The 13,979-nt window shown below is 45.7% G+C and overlaps 2 protein-coding genes and 1 long non-coding RNA gene across 4 annotated transcripts; all 3 read right to left on the bottom strand.

The window, feature by feature from the left end:
* Positions 1-2: 2 nt before the first annotated feature.
* CUNH11orf42 (chromosome unknown C11orf42 homolog) lies at positions 3-5,212 on the bottom strand. 2 transcript variants are annotated; one of them, XM_077759539.1, is made up of 3 exons: positions 5,059-5,212; positions 662-1,460; positions 3-288 (listed from the first exon to the last, which is right to left on the bottom strand). In XM_077759539.1, the coding sequence occupies exons 1-3, from the start codon at positions 5,128-5,130 to the stop codon at positions 74-76; spliced, it is 1,086 nt and encodes a 361-aa protein (XP_077615665.1). In that variant the 5' UTR covers positions 5,131-5,212; the 3' UTR covers positions 3-73. The 2 variants fall into 2 exon arrangements, with proteins under 2 accessions (XP_077615665.1, XP_077615666.1); XM_077759540.1 differs by having other exon boundaries at positions 163-386.
* A 2,736-nt stretch (positions 5,213-7,948) lies between these two features.
* LOC144227790 (uncharacterized) lies at positions 7,949-13,653 on the bottom strand. The gene is made up of 5 exons (XR_013334050.1): positions 13,480-13,653; positions 12,790-12,938; positions 12,285-12,347; positions 11,935-12,171; positions 7,949-8,196 (listed from the first exon to the last, which is right to left on the bottom strand). It is a non-coding gene; the product is annotated as an uncharacterized LOC144227790 (long non-coding RNA).
* On the bottom strand, positions 10,607-11,616 carry OR52W1 (olfactory receptor family 52 subfamily W member 1). Its single transcript, XM_077759521.1, has one exon. The coding sequence runs from the start codon at positions 11,614-11,616 to the stop codon at positions 10,654-10,656; it is 963 nt and encodes a 320-aa protein (XP_077615647.1). The 3' UTR covers positions 10,607-10,653.
* Positions 13,654-13,979: the final 326 nt, after the last annotated feature.

Here is a 13,979-nt window from a genome sequence, read left to right as displayed (position 1 = left end):
AAATGGGAGGTCAGGGGTATTTTCTTTCTCGTGAGGACATTGGTGCCGAGGTTTCAAGGTGCTTCTTACGCCCTTAAAGGGTGAGGGGATCATGGAGCCTAGGGGGAAAAAGTAGGGACTCTTCTCCAGCCCCAAGACAAAAGAAGCAGCATGGGCCCAGGATGGTTTGGGGGAGCAGCAGCTGATGTTTATTGGGGACCAGTATCCCTATGCCAGATCTTGGGGGTCTTGCCCCCTGCATCTCTCGCCTCAGCTTCATTCGTCGCTGTCGAACTCTGAGGATAGACCCTGCAGCAGGGGCAGGGACATGGAGTGCCGGTCGGGGTCCCCGGGGCCCCCACCCTGGACTCCTGGTGGGGGGCTGCGGGGGCTGAAGAGCCAGTTCTCTGCCAGGGTTGGGGATAGTCACAGCTTGACTCATGCCCTTGTCTTTCTGCCTCCCTGTCCCTCCCTCTGGCACTCTGTGCTGTGCCCACCCCCTCACCAGGTCCATGCTTCCATTTCCCCACCCCTGGCTCCCTTACTCCATCCCCTTCACCAGTATCCAGTGAGGATTTAGAGGTGCCCCACACATTCCTGGGGCACACATTCCTATATTCCCCCCACCCTCTCCCTCCACCAGAGATCCCATCCCTCTCAGCTTCATATCCCCTAGCAGTACCTGACAACATGTGGGGCCCCCTGCGGAAGGGATTCCGGCCCTTGTAGGAGAATCTGGTGGGTCTGCACTCTGGCCCTTCCTGAGGAGGTGGTGTAGGTGGGGCAGGGACAGGTAGGGGCATATCAGCAGCTTCAGGGGTGTCGGCAGGAGCTGACATGGGGGCCAGAGGTGGCATAATGCTGAGGTTGGGTCTGACCCAGTTGGCCCCATGGGGCAGTGGATCTTTGGTCAGAGGCTTCTGCGGTCCTAGCACTCCTTTGGGCTGCAGTGAAAACTTGAGGCATGAGAACGCAACAGGCAGGGACCGTTGTAACCGGAGCAGCTGGGGCTCTTGGGCTGTAGGCAACAGCCCCAGCTGCAGCCAGGAGCAGGAGAAGACCTGGTAGATGACATAGATACTGTGGGTGCTTCGGAGCCAGGGAAGATTTTGCTGTAGGCTCACCTGCCCTGGTGGCAGCAACAGGAAGGCCACCTTCTTGCGCAGGCCACCCATGTGCAGGCGGATCCGGCAGGGCTGCCCATCCAACAGTCGCATTTCTTCATAGGCTATCTCTGCCCGGCCGTTTGGTGAGTATTCCCGAGTGCAGTGGGCAAAGGCACCCTCAGATCCTGCCTGCTCCAGGAGATTTGGCAGTGGCCCCACTGGTTGTAGTGCCCGCCGACACTGCCGACTTGGTAAAGCCAGGCGGGTGTGGGCTGGTCGGGACTGCTTCACCAGCACACCCAGTAGGTCATAGCAGGCTGCATCTGACAGGAAAGGTACTGCCACTACATTGCGCCCAAAGCGCTCCTCGATAACCTGCAGACGGCCAGTTTATAGGTCAGGGACTGAGCTAGGGTCAGGAGTTACCTGGTAGCCTACTCTAGATTGACACTCCTGCTGTTCCCTGTGCAAATTACATCTCTACAACGTGCTCAGACTGTTAGGGTTCCTGCTTATTTCCTAGTTCTCTCCTGTAGCAAAATCTTGAATGTACTATGTGCCAGACCCTGCTAGATACTGAGAATACATAAAAGCATGAGACTTTGACCTTATTCTGTCATAGCCCAGTCTAATGGAGGAGACAAATATGTATGTACACAGTAGTCAGCTAAGTAAGATAATAGAGAGCAAGAGTGTGGAGGAGACCAGCAGTGATTTAACAGCTTTTTTCCTTTGATAGAAGAGGATCAGAGGTTTCTAGGTGGTAATACATGAGCTTTGAAGGAATCAGTTAGGTAGGATGGTCAGTCCAGGGAAAGGATACGACCAGTTTAAAAACGTAAATTTATAAACTAGGAGGGACACATTCAGGAACACATAATTTAATTGTATTTAAACATAGGATATGAAAAGGGACAGGCACACAGGAACAAGACTATGAAAGATCTTGTGTGTATGCTAAGTGACAGGAATTTAGTCCTGAGGGCAATGGAAAACCACTTGAAGGGCTCTGGGCAAGAGGAGCAAGATCAGAAGGGCGCTTTAGAAAGTTAATTTTGAGTAGGAGAGAAAAATCAGTTAAGTGTATTTTTTGCAAGCAAAACACAGTGAGGCCTTCAACTAAAATAATGGGGGAAGATTATTTAGGTTGTAGAATTAGTAGAACTTAATCACTTACGGGGTATGGGAAAAGGAAGCCTGAAGGGTTAGTTCTCAGATGACTGGGTAGGTGATGTCATTCTCCACAAATGGGTATACAGAAATAGGTTGGAATGACCATTCTTAAACATTTTCTTCTCTAGCTGTAGGGGAGAGTGCCTTTAGGGATTTGAGGTCATCTTTGTAATGGTGGTTCTAGTATACTTTCAGGGATTCTAGTTCATCTAGGTTTTGTCCTTTTCTTGGCCTTTTTTGGTTTGGATAACCCAGTTCTGGAAAGTTTAATTTCCTGACCAACTAGGAAATCTTGTAAGATCCTCTTTCATATTTGTACTTAAGTATGATCTCAACTCATTAAAGATATTGCTACCTGAGACTTCTGGCTCTGTGTTCTGCTAGGCAGTGCATAAAATTCCTTGTTTGAATCCCTTTCCTGTTTGAGACCTGTTCTGTTTTCAGAATAGCATTTTTGCTGTGTTCTACTCCCCTTTCTCAGCTCCCAATTCCCACATATCTGTCCTGTACTGATGGCATTGCCCAATTTGCTGGCCTTCTGGTAGAATTCATCAATGATCCCTTAAAGGTCATTCTGATTTTTGCTACATAGAACTGTTTTGGAAGTGCTGCCCCATAGTATAAGAGGAGGGTAGCTAACTGATGGCATTGTGTCTGAACTATAGACAAGCTGAGGTAGCTTGACGACTACTGTCTTTTGTCACCTAGCCAGGGAAATACATGAATACATGGTGCTTTTTCTTCTCTTTTCCTTCCTTCCTTCCTTCCTTCCTTCCTTCCTTCCTTCCTTCCTTCCTTTTTTTCTTTCTTTCTTTCCATTTGAAATACTAGTGTTTATCATGGTGCTTTTTCTTAATCTACATAGAACAATTTCCCATAATTCCTCTCATTGCTTCAGTGGGACATGGAATACTTTCTTTTTTGGTGGGGGCATCATGCTGAAGAACAGTTCTCTGAGAAGCTCAGAGAAGGGCCAGTTGGGTTACCAGGGGTGAGAGCAGAGCATTGGTGCGTTGGCATTTTTGTTTAGAATGTTCTGCCCCATGACAAAGAAAGCATAGTTACCAAGTATAACTTCAGAATCTTACCCTAGCTGCTCCTTTGGTCCCTAGGATCCTATACAAATAAGACAAATAGGAGTGTCTCCAGTAGGTACCTCTCTAGTGGGATTTTCACAATTAAAATACCTGGTTCTTATAGTCCAAGTTTCTGATCAGGTGAATCCCTGATTTAGCTGGAGGCTTTTTCCCAGAAGAGACATGAATTTGCCATGGTGGAGAGGTTTATTAGGCCCTCTTTCTTACTCTTGAGGTCCCCAGTGGTTATACTAAAATAGGGAAAATAGGGCACTCAGTTTTATGCTAGGGGACTGTCCTTAGTAGAATCACCATGTCAGACCACTACCTGTTCCCACTGCACTTTTACTTCTGGGTGGAAGCTCTGTGGAACATAGAGGCCTACAAATTTAGATCTCCCAGGGGCAGCCCAGGGAAGTGAGTGTGGAAGACTATCTTCCCGTATATACCTTGGCTGGTATGAATTCTGAATGAGGAGCCCTCAAGCCACATTCCGGTTAGCTGTATGTTCTACAAAGTGCCCAATAAACTATCATTTCTGGAGAGAGGAAACCAGGTCACTCAGAGGTGTCCTGCTCCTTGAATTTGCCACATATCACCAGCGATTTATTGTGTATCTCTACCCTGCCTTTTCTGTTTTCCATTTAAGTAGGGAACTTTTCTGATGCTCAGAGATGGTGTAGCTTTCTACTAGTTGATGACCTCATTTACTTTCATCCTAATGAAATGCTTGATCTTGTCCAGGACCAACCTGCCAAAGCCAGGTACTCTGATACTTGTGAGGGCTTTGGCTCTTCTGTTTCTGCTTCCTTGGGAAGCTGACCTTTGTGAGCTCCATTTCTAATGGAGCAACATCTATTAAGGCTGTTCAAGTCTGGTAGGCACTACTTTAAGATGGTTGTTTTAAACTTGTTGGGCTGCCTTCTATGAGTACTTTAAATTCACTATCCTTGGATTATTTAACCAGAACCTGATCCCCAAATTCTCCAGATTCAGAAATTGTGGCCATCTAGATTTGGCAGGATATGTTGGGTACTTGCAACTCAGATAGAGCTGACATCTGCCTGTTCATGAAAATCTACATATTTGGCTCAAAACCTAAATTTCCCATTTTGTGGATGTTAAGGTCGGGAGGAGGGTAATCAGTGAAGAGGTCCAAGCTTCTTTAGAAGGCTTACAAGGCCCTTCATGATTAGCTCCTGTACCTCTTTGACCTCATTTTTGCCACTACTCATGTCAACTCTGCTCTAGAGGAGTATTTGCAGTTCACAAATAATGCATTTTTAAAAATCCTCTCTTGGCTTTTGCATATGCTGTACTTTTAATTATACTCTGTTAACTCCCTCACCCACCCACCCATCTGCTCATTAACTCATTTAGGTGTTTATTAAGTGTTCCTCTTCCCTCTATGTGAGAATAATTCCCACTTGCCTAGCTAGCATGTCACTCTCTCCAGGAAGCCTTCCTGACCTCCTAAGTCCTACCCTGACTTAACACTTCTCTGTTCTCATAAATTCTTACCGCCTTTCAAGGAACTTCTTGCTGTTTTTTGCAATTGTGATTAAATTGGACAGTGTGTACAAAGCACTTAGTACAGTGTCCAGTGTGTATGCAAACACTGGGTAAATATTACTATTATTTTCAAGCTTCCTGCCCCTTCCTACTCCTAAGTTGCTCAGACCTATCTAGGTCACACTTTGTTACTTTCTCTTTAGCTCTCTTACTTTATCCTTGATGAGGGTCCAGGTGGCATCAGCTTCATCCAGTGTCAGCAGGTGGGGGGTACCAACCAACATGATGGGGTATGGGAGAGGTTAGGCAGGGCAGTAGCTGCTGCAGGAACCCCAAGCGAGCCAGAGAGGTGAGACCCCAGGCCTTAGGCTTTGACCTACTTACTATAGTATGAGGTCATAGAGGTCTTGCTAGGTAATGGGGCTTTGGGTGTGGAGAGGGCAATCACTTTCCTAGCCTCACTATATGCACAGCATGAGTCCATACCCTTGAGTCACTTATCCATTCTCCTCCTTAGGGGAGAAAAATTCAGGGGTGCTTGGGTACGTTTGTATATGTCTGTTTATGCATGTGCACATATGTTTGTATGTGTAGTTCTTGGTCTGAGTTCCTTAAGGAAGCAGAATCAGGCTTCCCCCTCAGCAGCCTTGTTGAAGCAATTTGCTGTGCTACTGTTTCAGCTATAGGTGACTTCTTCATGACGTTGGATAGGGGTCTTGAAGAACACGCTAGAAGTATAGATCAGGACTTAGACTGAGAACCAAGCAGTAGTTCTTAACCTTGGTCATACTTTGGAATTACCTGGGAGCTTTAGAAACTACAGATGCCTGGATCCTACCCCCTGAAATTCTGATTTAATTGGTCTGGAGTGTGCCTAGGCATCAGGATTTCTTAAAGCTCCTCAGGTAATTCTGATGTACAGCCTAGGTTGAAACCCATTATTAATGAGTGGGTTACAATTGCAATGAAAACCGGGTGTATGTGTAGGAGGGTGCCATGCTGAGTGATGACAATGTGGAGGATAAGAATCCAATTGGGATAATATTGCCTTAGCAACTGGAGAGGACTTTCAGGAAGCCAGAATTACCCAGGTAAATTTGAGAAAAATTTTCTTCATGTGCCACTCCCTGTCCTAGGGATATCTGTGTACTTTCCTACTGCAGCCCTAATCTATGTGTGATTTCCCCTTGTGTCCCTGTCCAGAGATCTCAACCTAGTGTTTGCTGGAGAAGAAGAGTGTTTTTTCCTAAGAGAACCACTCTGGAGAGCCTTTCTAGGCTCTACTCTCTGCCTCTGCCTCTTATCTGTCTAAAGAGTCTTCTCTTGAGTCCCTTTTGAGACTCTCCTGCATGCCCAGGAAGACCACTTCTGTTTAGGGAACATCCTTTCCTATCCTGGCCCAGCATGTAGAGCTATCCCATACAGTCAGCCATCGTCTGAGCTGGCTGAGGTATTATGAGTATGAGGCACAGGAAATGGCCCTACATGAGGAAACTGACCTCACGGTGGGTTAGAGCTAAGGGTATATATGGGTGCCAGGTCTTTAAACAAAGGTGAGCATGGGACTGCACTCCAGGAGAGGAATTAATATCAAATATTTGTTGAAGTCTTGTATTTTAGAGGCTGTGCCAAACACTCCAAATCTCTTATCTTGGTTAATCCTTTTAGTAACTTCTTGAAGTAGGTATTATTTATTTCCTCATTTTACAAGTGAATTAAAAGGCTCAGAGAAGTTAAGTAAATTAGTGCAAGGGATACACTGAGTTACTGGAGGATCTGGGATTCAAACCTAAGTTGGCCTGATTCCAGCTTTTAAATTAAAGTTTAAATGGTAGTCCCTTTTTGGTGAGGGGAGAAACTGCCGTGTTCTTTCTGCTCTCCTGAGTGTGTGGCAGGAGGGTGTCTGCTCAGTGGATGTTCAAAATCATGTAGTGAAAAGGAAGTGGGCAAGGTGAGACAGATGCTTCAGAGACCAAACCAGAAACCCCAGGCTCCTTGTCAGGACAAGTGCAAATCTCTTCCTCTAGTGCCCTCTTAGCCCTGTGCCAGGAGCAGTCATCTGATGTAGCATAGTTGGCACCTCTTTTCCATCCAGAAAGGAATCCTGAGTGAGGTAGACAGCAGTGGGGAGAGAGACATACACCAGGACAGGGCACACAGATGTGGGGCAAAACAGTGGAAGGAGGCAGAGATGCAGAGGTCCAGAGATGGGAGTTACTGATAAACACGGGTATCCAGATCTTGATGGGGTTCCAGAATGGGAAGGGGGTGGATAGGGTAGGGATAGGGATGGTGGGCTCTTGGTGAAATGTGATGAAGATCTCTTTCAGATTCTCATTGAGAGGGCTCAGAGGGGAAATTGGGTATAGATGAACTCCTCAGCCATCTTTTGTTGATGATCATGATTCTTTAGGTTCCCTGCATTCCACATTTCCCTACCCTGACATTAAGTGAGACTGTATTTCCCTTTGGCTAATAGAGTCTGAGATTGAAAGTTACTGAAGGAAAACAGATGACAACTGGGTTCTGGATGGAGTTGATGGGCCTCAGGGCTGGGCTGTTTGGGCCATAGCCAGCTCATGGGGTTGCCTCCAGAGTGGCACATTCTGGGGTTTCCCTAGACACATTGTCTGCAACGTATCTGAGTGGTGACCGGACTAGACAGCATGAGAGGAACAAACAGGCAGGAGCTGGTTATTTAGGGAACATGAGGTTCTCTGCAAGAACCTCCAGGCTAGTATAGAATCGTGTTGATAGCAAAGACTCTGGAGGGATAAAGAGCCCTAACTTCTCTCAGGCTATAGGGAAAACTGTACAAGTCCCAAATCCCTTACTTGAAACCTTCAGGGATAGATGTGTTTTGGACTTCAAAATTAGAAAGAATATAGTGCCTTTATCAGATATAAAGGAGTACTCCAGTGAGGTTTAGGACAGTGCCCTATAATCAAACACATCAATATTTCTACAGCTAAATATATGAATATTCACACCAAGTGAGATACATAAATACTATAAATACCCTCATGGTGTTTCAGGTTAGGTTTTGGGCCAAAGTTATGAAAAAAACATTGTTTCTTCAGAGATTTCTTTTATTTTGGAATTGTGGATAGGGATTATAGGCTTAGAATTACTCTTGGATTGTTGTGAGGAGTAAGGGAGTGCCCGTAGTCTTCTGAACACATCACATGGTAGGTATGTCTGTGATCTCTATCCAGACAAAATACCAATGTCCAAGGGTGTGGATTTTCGGCTTGAAAGTTCTTGCAATGAACAATGCACAACTTTGGAATCAGCTGCGTTGGGGAGCTGTGCACAACCAGGGAATGAAGGTGCCTTAGACAAGAGGTTTCCTGTGGTGGGAAGGAGACAGAATTCATTGCTTGTGAACATTGACTGCATAGGATTTCCTTTTTTCATGTACCAGAGGGGAGAGGCAAAAAAAATGTGTGTGTGTGTGTGTATATGTGACATAAGACTGTCACACATACATTTCTTTATAATAATGTTGTAATAAATATCTTACTGCATACATCTTTGTTCACATCTCTAATTATTTTGCCAGGATAGATTTATTGAAGAGGAATCCCTAAGAGAAGGATATGGACATCTTAATGACTCATGACCAATTAGGATTAGAATTTTGTCACAATTATCCACAAAATCATTGACAAGAGTTTTTTCAATTCAGAACTTCATGAAAAAGATTAGTCTTGAAAATGATTGACCCACACTCAAGGAAAATTGTCTGTCTTCTCAATGTGACAGCACCTCTGAAAATCATGCAGAGCTTCTGGGCTTTCTCTTCAGCTCCTTGTTAGTGAGGACCTGGTGAGACCCCATGTGGCCCTGAGAGGATGTCACTTGCCTTTTCAGATTTGCAGCCCCCTGTTATGTGTGCTTTTCCCTGGTACTTGGTCCAGCTATCTGTGCTGAGTGGTTAGCATTGCACTTGGCTTCAGATACTCATGGATGACTCAATTACCTGGCAGTTACGATAGTTCTCCCAAAGAGCTTGGGTCTGCCTGTGCAGCCTGCAGCTTTTCTGACCTTCTAACAGTGAATCCCTGCTTTCTGTCTGAGATTGTATTCATTCTGGGCACCACTCTGGTGTGAAAGATCTTTTGCGCAATGTCCCTTCCATTGTAATCTTAGCTGAAGGTCAATACCCTGTTGGGCAACACCATGAAACACTTCCTGTGTAATATCTCTATTCTCTGGTAGCCACAGCAGTGTAAAATATTCCTATACCTACATCATGTGCTTCTAGTGATGCTAGCCAGGCCAAATGGGGGTGCTGATGTAGATTTTATTTGGGAATTCAACATTTTTGGCTGAGGATGCAGAGAAAAGCAAATTGGTAGGAGACCATAATGACCAGACCTCAGGCAAGCAGGTAAAGTGGTTACAATGATTTCCTGGGATATCAGAATTTCTTAAAAAAAATTTGTTTTGAATAAGAAATTCTTTATTAATAAGTCACAATTAAGAGAGTTTAAAATATGAATCATTGTTAGAGGACAGAAATATATATGTGTGAATCTATAACTCCACATTTATACCACACAAATCTAGTTCTATAGATTAAATAGCTTTAAGTAACTGATCTGTAGTAAGCTCAATACTAGTTTTGATGGGCTTATTGTTAAGATATGCACATATATATTTTTTAATATAATGTATTGTCAAATTGGTTTACATACAACACGCAGTGCTCATCCCAACAAGTGCCCTCCTCAATGCCCATTAGCCACTTTCCCCTCTCCCTCAACCCCCATCAACTCTGTTTGTTCTCATTATTTGAGAGTCTCTTTTATGGTTTGCCTCCCTCCCTCTCTGTAACTTTTTTTTCCCCTTCCCTTCCCCCATGGTCTTCTGTTAAGTTTCTCAAGATCCACATATGAGAAAAAAATGAAATCTGGCCATTGGCAGCAACGTGGATGGAATTGGATGGTATTATGCTAAGTGAAATTTTAAAAAATTTTAAGTGTTTATTTTTGAGACAGAGCAAGAGAGTGAGAGCGTGAGTGTGAATGGGGTATAGAGAGAGAGGGAGGCAAAAACTCGATGTGGGACTGAAACCCACAAAATTTCTTTAAGTTAGTCCTCTGACTCCTAAGGCTATAGCCCCAGGGAGAGTTCTAGCCATTAATTCTTGAGATATTGACAGGAGAGTGGGGACAGGGGAAATAGACCCAACCCCATGAGACCAAGAGGATTCTCTGAACTAGGAATGGCAAAGATCAGCCTGCTGGTCAATTTTGGGACCCCTATCTGGGCACATTATCCAGATTCTCAGAATGTGGGAAATAAGCCTGTAACTCCTTCTGTCCCTAAGGACAGAATCTGGCTCCGGGAATGAAGAGTGCTGTGATCCCAAACAAGTACCCAAGCACTTCCCTCCAGAGACAGTGTCACTCTTCCCAGGTCCCCAGGTCCAGAATCAGTAGAGGAACTTTTGTGTGGAGACTTGGGCAGACTTAGGTTAAAATAATGGAAGGGGCGGGAAAGGAAGTTTTCTTTAAATTAAATCTTGTGTACTATGAGCCATGGTAATTCCTGATCTTATTTTCCCGCGTGGTAACAGAGCCCCCTGCCCCCTGCCTCCCAAGCAAAATACATGGATGGACCAAAGTCTGCAGATGCTAGCAATATGCGAAGTAGAGGCTTCACAGCAAATAATCTTTTGAGTGATTTTCATAGTCAAACGTAGACAGTGGGAGAAAGAAGACATAATCCACACCTCCAGGCCCTAGACTCTTCTGAATATTCCCTCACCTCCACCACCAGGCTCCATGGTTTTTTGCCTGTTAGAACTGGCTTTTTCTGAACGTGAAGGTTTCCAGGAGCCGGTCCCTGATTTGCTTGGTGCGGACCCCATAGATGAGTGGGTTGAGGGCAGGTGGCAGAAGCAAATAGATATTAGAGAGAAGGATGTGCACAGGCTTTGGGACAGTGTGATGACCAAAGCGGTGTGTGAGGTAGGAGAAGAGACCAGGTACATAGAAGGCCAGAATGACACAGACGTGGGAACTACATGTGCCAAAGGCCTTGGCACGGGCCTCCCGGGTAGGCAGCCGCAGCACAGTGTGAACAATGAGTCCATAGGAGCCAGTGATGCCCAGGATATCTATACCAGACACGGCCAGTGAAAGCGCCAGCCCATACAAATTGTTGGCCTGTGTGTTGCCCACCACCAGCTCTACCACCGCCATGTGTGCACAGTAGGCATGGTCTATGGTCTTGGCTTGGAAGTGCTCAAATCGTGCCACCAGCAGAGGGAAAGGCACAACAATAGCCACAGCTTTCAGTGTCAGTGCCAGGGCTGCATAGCCTACCCGGGCTTTGGTGACCAGGAGAGGGTAGTGCAGTGGACGCCCTACTGCCACGGCACGATCACAGGCCATGGCCAGCAGTACCCCAGATTCCACAGCAGTCAGTGCATGAACAAAGAACATCTGAACCAGGCAGGCACCATACGACACAGGTCGGGGCCCAAGCCACAGCACAGCAAGTAACCCCGGGGCTATAGATGTAGCTAAACCCAGGTCTGTGGCTGCCAGTGTGGCCAGTAGTAGAAACATGGGCTGCTGTAGTGTGGAATCTATCTGCATCAATGTCAGCAGTGCTCCATTGCCCAGCAGAGCCAGCAGATACATGGGCCCAAAGACCAGTGTCAGCCAGGCCTGGGCAGCCCCTAGCCCTGGAATGCCAGTCAGTATGAAGAAGGTTGGACGTGGGAAGGTGGAGTTGGAATGTGGACCTTCTACCATCCTGTGGGCAAAGCTTTAGGGTTCATGGGGGCATGACTCCTGAAAGGGGAAGGACAAAGGGAGAGATTTTGGACGGTGTCACAGTGGTAGAGACCCATCCATGGAGTATGTGTAGGGATAGTACAGGGTTGGGGGATCACAGGGTTATAGCCTTTGGTTAGGGTTTTTGATGGATAATCAAGGCCACTACACTAGCTTGGATGGGAGAATCCTTTGTGCCCGAAAGCCCTTGAGTATCACAGGGGGAGAACAGGGGAGACACTTGTATTGAGAAAAGAGGGCCTCACTGCTGCAGTGGCTGGTACAGTTGGAGGTCACCTGAGAGCTGTGGCTGACATAAAGAATTTTCTTCCTTAGGATCCAAAGTAGAGTCCATCTTAGTCTCTGTATGATGCGGAGAAAGCCAGAGCTGGTTGGGTATCAGACCCCAGGCTGCACTGTCCTTGACTGTATACCCTTAGGCAGAGCTCCTGGGCCTCAGTTTCCTCAGCTCTGCAATGGAGGTGGGCACAGTGGTTGCAGTGTATTCCAGCTTTAGCATTCTGGGCGTCAGCCCTGGAGAAGAAAGTAAAGAGAAAAGGAGAAATAGGAGGAGGAAGATGGGACTGGAGTGAAAATGGAAGCCTGATGTGACCAGAGAAAATCTGGTAGGTTTTGAGGGTGCTTACATTATTTTTAACTTGATGGTGAAGTAGTGAACTTGAACACCAGCTGGAGGTTTGAGGTTGGGCCTAGGAAGGAACAGAGAAAGAGATGGCAGCAAAAAAAGGAACTTCTCTGTCTCCCTACCTTCCTCACGATCCCGAAGGGGGTCTTGCTAAAGTCTTATTCCTGGGGTGCAGAGGGAGTGGAGGTAACAGAGGTGGAGGAAATGGCATTCAACCCAGGGTAGCAGCCATATGTGGAAGAAACATCTCTGATGTAGGAGGCAGGGTGAGTAGAACCGATTCCACCCAGACTCTAACTCACAGCCGAAGATTAATAAACATCGAATGGATAAATGAACGACAAAGAAAGCATCAGCAGAAGACTCGACTGGAGAAAGATCGTGTGCACTGGGTGTTGGCAGCTCCTCTTCACCTTGGCCAGTGCCTATGGCGCCTTTTATGAAGCTGTTCCACTGGCTTCCCTCAGGGCCCTAACCCCTCCCACCTGTGCCGCATTAACTCTTACCTGCACTGCCTCCTTCCTCCATGCTGATAGGTAACTTCAGGAAGTAGAGTAAGGAGGCAGAGATGGGGGCAATGAGGAAAGAAGTGGATTTATGGGAGTGGAAAGATCTGGGAAAGAGGAACACTTCCTCTGTGCTGACTCCCTGAAGTCTGGAAAGAAGACATTGCTATTATTATTGATTAGCATGGGTCCCTCTCTGTTGTAATTACTTGTCTCTCTTTCCCACTAGGCTGAAAGTGTTACAGGCAATGCTTCTTATTAGCCAGTTGTCTCCACTGCTTATCACAATACCTGGCAAGTCATTGTCCATGAATAAATATTTATTGCTTTTATTTGTGTGACAGTACTGCTGGCCCGAACAGCATTTGCTGACTAACAGGGGCTCTTACATTTTCAGGAGCCTTAGGTATCCATGGAGATGAGAAAGAAAGACTTATTCACCATCAACCCCGAGTCCACTAGGTATGATTCTGTTCTAATGAGACATAGCTTAAAAATCACCACACTATACAAAGTAATGCTGTAAAAAAGAGGGCTTTCGGGAAAGGTGGCAGTAGGGCACAACATTCCAAAACTTCGTCAGTGACACATTTAAAAAAAGGATAGGACTCTAATAAAATGGTGGCACCGTTCTACACATGTTAACTGGTTAGAAAGTACAAAAACACACCAATAAATACGGCCCTTTACCTTAAAAAAAAAACCTGGGTTTTCCTTGTGGAAACATTAGAAGCAGTTTGTGAATAAGAAGCTAGATAGAAAGACTATGGTAGTCCCCCTTATCTGTGGTTTCGTCGCTGCAGTTTCAATTGTCCGCTGCCATCAACCCCGGTCCGGAAGCACATGATTCTTTCTGACGAATCGTCAGGTCAACCGTAGCCTAATGCCAGGTAACAATGCTGCGTCATTCCCCTCATTTTGCGTCTTCACGTGGGCATTTTATCCTCTCACACATCATCACAGGAAGAAGGGTGAGTACAACACAGTAAGGTATTTTGAGAGACCAGGTTCACATAACTTTTATTACAGTATATTATAATTATTCTTATTATCAGTTATTATGGTTAGTCTCTTGCTATGCCTAATTTATAAATTACACTTTGTCATAGGTATGTATGTATAGAAAAATAGGTACAGGTACAGGCATACCTTGTTTTATGGCGCTTCGCTTTACGCTTCACAGAGAATGG

Source organism: Crocuta crocuta, unplaced genomic scaffold (genome assembly GCF_008692635.1).
Source record: "Crocuta crocuta isolate KB4526 unplaced genomic scaffold, BGI_CrCroc_1.0 scaffold43, whole genome shotgun sequence".
Taxonomy (NCBI): domain Eukaryota; kingdom Metazoa; phylum Chordata; class Mammalia; order Carnivora; family Hyaenidae; genus Crocuta; species Crocuta crocuta.
Note: the sequence above shows the minus strand (reverse complement) of the source record. Positions and strands in the feature narration are given on the sequence as shown.